This window comes from Quercus suber, unplaced genomic scaffold, assembly GCF_002906115.3.
Source record: "Quercus suber isolate HL8 unplaced genomic scaffold, Cork oak 2.0 scaffold_424, whole genome shotgun sequence".
Lineage (NCBI taxonomy): Eukaryota > Viridiplantae > Streptophyta > Magnoliopsida > Fagales > Fagaceae > Quercus > Quercus suber.
In genome coordinates, this window is record NW_027069875.1 from 64,483 (window position 1) to 67,898 (window position 3,416).

Genomic DNA, 3,416 nt, shown 5'->3' on the forward strand with positions numbered 1-3,416 from the left:
TGACACGCAACTCATCATATGTATACTATGCATTAGCCTGTAACAAAATATATTGCAAATGCAGAAAACTGGAAAGAGTGTATAAGATCATAGGTAGATACAAGAAATACTTGAGATACACTACTACCACGTCATGAATCAATCACACCTCTTGGGAAGACAACCGCTTCGAGCTCATTGAAAGGCCTTAAAAAGTCCCAACTTAGATATTTGAGCCACCACTACCAAGCCACCTATGCAAGACAACAGATCAATTTTCATTATAAAAGCCCTTAAAAAATCCCAACTTGGAGATTTCAGCTACCCCTTCCAAGTCATCTTTGCAAGACAGCACTGTTGATCAGCTCGTAGATCTGTAAAACAAAATCCCCTTCTCATTATCAACTAATACAAGTAAATTTAAGATATCAATCTGCATATCCATGCATTAGTATTGCAATTAGTGATTACCACTCATTTGCTCCAGTATTGCTCAGAATCAGATTTACATGAAATGTGTCTAGGGGGCCCTCTTGGGCTTACTTTGACAAGGCCATTGCTGCATAGCTGCATCTTTCCTGTAACATTGTTTAACTATGTCCTAACTCAATTAAACCAAATCCATATCTTCCTTCAAACGAAGGAAANACAAAGTGGAACATTTGTTTATTTATTATTTTATTTTATAATATATATTATTATGAATAATTGTTTAGAGAAAAAGTGTAGTAGACTTGACTATCACTTGTAAAACTCACAAAACCAAAATACCTTGTGGACCTGATCCCTACACAAACATTTACAAACAATGTTCTGCAACCTTTGTTCATGAAACTCATGTAATTTTCTTCCTGCAATTCTTTCTTTTCAACCAGGTTGCTGTTAGTAACTAATTTTCAAGAAATGTTGATCATTTTCAACAATTATCATCTTCTTCTAAGCGTACACAACAAATTTATTGGAAGTGTTTCCAGAATATCATAGTCAACTACATCATTAAGCATACATACTAAATTCATTTAATCATGTTTTTCTTGAAAATAACACATATATTAGATGCTACTTTAATTTTGGAAGGAACTCCTAGATAATTCCTTGACACATTGCACAATCAGTAGTCTAACATATGTATGGTACTGCTATTCTATATGCAAAGTACAGAGTGAAAGACGCCATGTGTCACTAGTCATTAGCAATTATCCACCATGACAAAGTACAAAGGGAAAATTCCTAGAAGGGAAAGGAAGTAGAAAGTAGAGTAATGGAAGGGAGCCAGTAAAATTCTGTCCCAATTCTTTAATATAAATTGCAAGGGAACAAGGGTTATTTTCAGTTACAAAGTAGGACTTCTACAAAAGCAAGTCATTACTTAAAGTGATTACATGGATGATAAAATCACTAAAGAGTACCTAAACATCTTTTTTTTTTTTTTTTTCAATAGGTAAATTGAGGAAGGGGAAATGGTGGGGTTTGAACACCAGTGCCCAAGCACCACAAAAGCTACTGGACGCACTTGGGGCATTCCCCGAACCCCATTATGTTTTCCAACTTCAAAGAAATAATCAGAAATTGTGATAAATTGAAAGAAACTTATCCATAGATATAAAAGACAAACTTTTAAGCAAGACATAGATGTGCAATATAAAAGAAAGGAAAAAGTTTACCTCCAAACCCAATATGTGGAGATTGATAAAACCATCCGTGTTACTTATAGTCACATGACCTATTTAATGAGTAATGTGACTTGTTTCAAAAATACACGTGGAAGGTTTTATGAGTCGTCATGTAATGGGTTGAAGGAGATCACTCCAAACCGCTTTTGATGAAAACCTAATTAGGGAGAAAAAAAAAAAAAAACTATAACAATGTGCATTTTTTTTCAAACTAGAAGTTTAAAAGAAGACTGTCAATATCAAAATTGGCACAATATGCCATAGATCCCAGCAGGCCAGAAATGAACTATATAACTGAACCAAATATCATAATTATACCATTAGGTGGTCATGCATTGTCTAATGTAGAAAATTTGGATGCAGTTCTTGCCCCATTGTTTAAGGGAGAGAAATGCAGCAAACCCCAGCATCATCTTAAGACCTTTAGAACCAAGGCATGCAAGCCTCCAATTTTGGCCCTGGAAAAAGCAGGTATTCATCAATAGCATTCTTAAAACAGAACTCCCAGTGCCATTCAAATTCTGAGGAAATCAAGCCATAGTCTATTAAATCCAACAAAATGTTTACATCGAGAGAACCTTCATACATAACACTGTAAGTGTGGCCATTACCAGAGATAATCTTAGCACAATGCCACTCTCCTGGAGGCACCGTTTATTCTTTAGTACCTCACTTTACTCCCCTTCATGAACCATGACTGCTATGCTAACCCAGAATTCAAAATCACAAACCTGTAAGAACCAATAAATTAAAAGTAAAATCAGACAAAAACCTCAGTATAATAAAAAAAAACTATAACTTCCTAACTTATTTTTTTATCCAATAATTCTTAATACTGAAAAAAGCTTATCACGGGAATTACTGTGATCAAGAAAGAACCCTGAAATCAAATGCTACGACCTAAACGAAAATTTCAAAGGTTTGAAACCAAAAAATGCAAAACCAATCAGAGGCTAAGATCTACAAAACAAAAAAAACAAAAAAACAAAAAGAAAAAACAAAATATAGAATAGTAAAGACAAACAAACAAATGGAATTGAAATCCCAGTACATATGTATGTAATATGTTAACTGAAAAGGGCAAACCATCTAAGTCTAACGAAATAACCAAATAGAATAATCTTAACCCCTCAAAATATACAACAAAAAGTACTCAGTCAAAATAACATTAAATATAAAATCAAAACAAACAAATCATATGCAAACACAAAATTTCAGATTAAAAATAAAAAATAAAAACTTTGATTTTCTTAGGCATACAGAGAAAACATCAAACTTCAATAAACAAAAGAAATATGAATAGCAAAAGAAAAAAAAAAATTTGACTCATTTGAGATGAAGGAAACTGACCTCCTCTCTCTATGACTGCGTTTTGATTCCGATGCTTCCTCGAAAATCAAGATGTGTGTGTGTTTAAACGTGAGATAGGTTTGTTTTTGATTGTGAGATCAAATAAATTTGGTTTTACAATTTATTATATCTCTCTCTCTATTGTTGTACGTCTCTCTCCCCCTTCGGTTTAAGTTTTATCTGGAGTTTGGATCCTCGCCCTTTCTTTTATTACTTTTAGGAAAACAAAATCTCAACCATAAAAATTGCTTTATTCCACGAAAAAAATATATGTGTATATTATCTTCTTCTTCTTTTTTCTTTCTTTTAATCTGAATATTATCTTATTTTAGGTACCTCACTTTTCACATAGATTGAGATCATCAAGTTTGTCAAAATAAAAAATTGGTAACAAACCCTCTCCTCTCTCTCTCT

General features: G+C 33.1%; 1 protein-coding gene across 2 annotated transcripts in view; it reads right to left on the reverse strand.

Annotated features, from left to right (window-relative positions):
• Nucleotides 1-3,416, reverse strand: part of LOC112003947 (uncharacterized) — a 5,587-nt gene continuing 2,171 nt past the window's right edge. Inside the window, exons 4-7 of one of the 2 annotated variants that reach the window (XR_002882044.2) lie at nt 1,971-2,110; nt 1,644-1,809; nt 451-573; nt 1-353 (exon numbers count right to left, since the gene is read on the reverse strand). Coding sequence is in view for 1 of the 2 variants with exons in the window: in XM_024036174.2 (XP_023891942.1) it covers nt 1,973-2,110 (138 nt within the window). In the remaining variant the exon portion in view is untranslated. Of the gene's footprint in view, nt 354-450; nt 574-1,238; nt 1,810-1,970; nt 2,111-3,416 lie in introns of those variants that run through there. The other variant, XM_024036174.2, reaches the window with a different exon arrangement.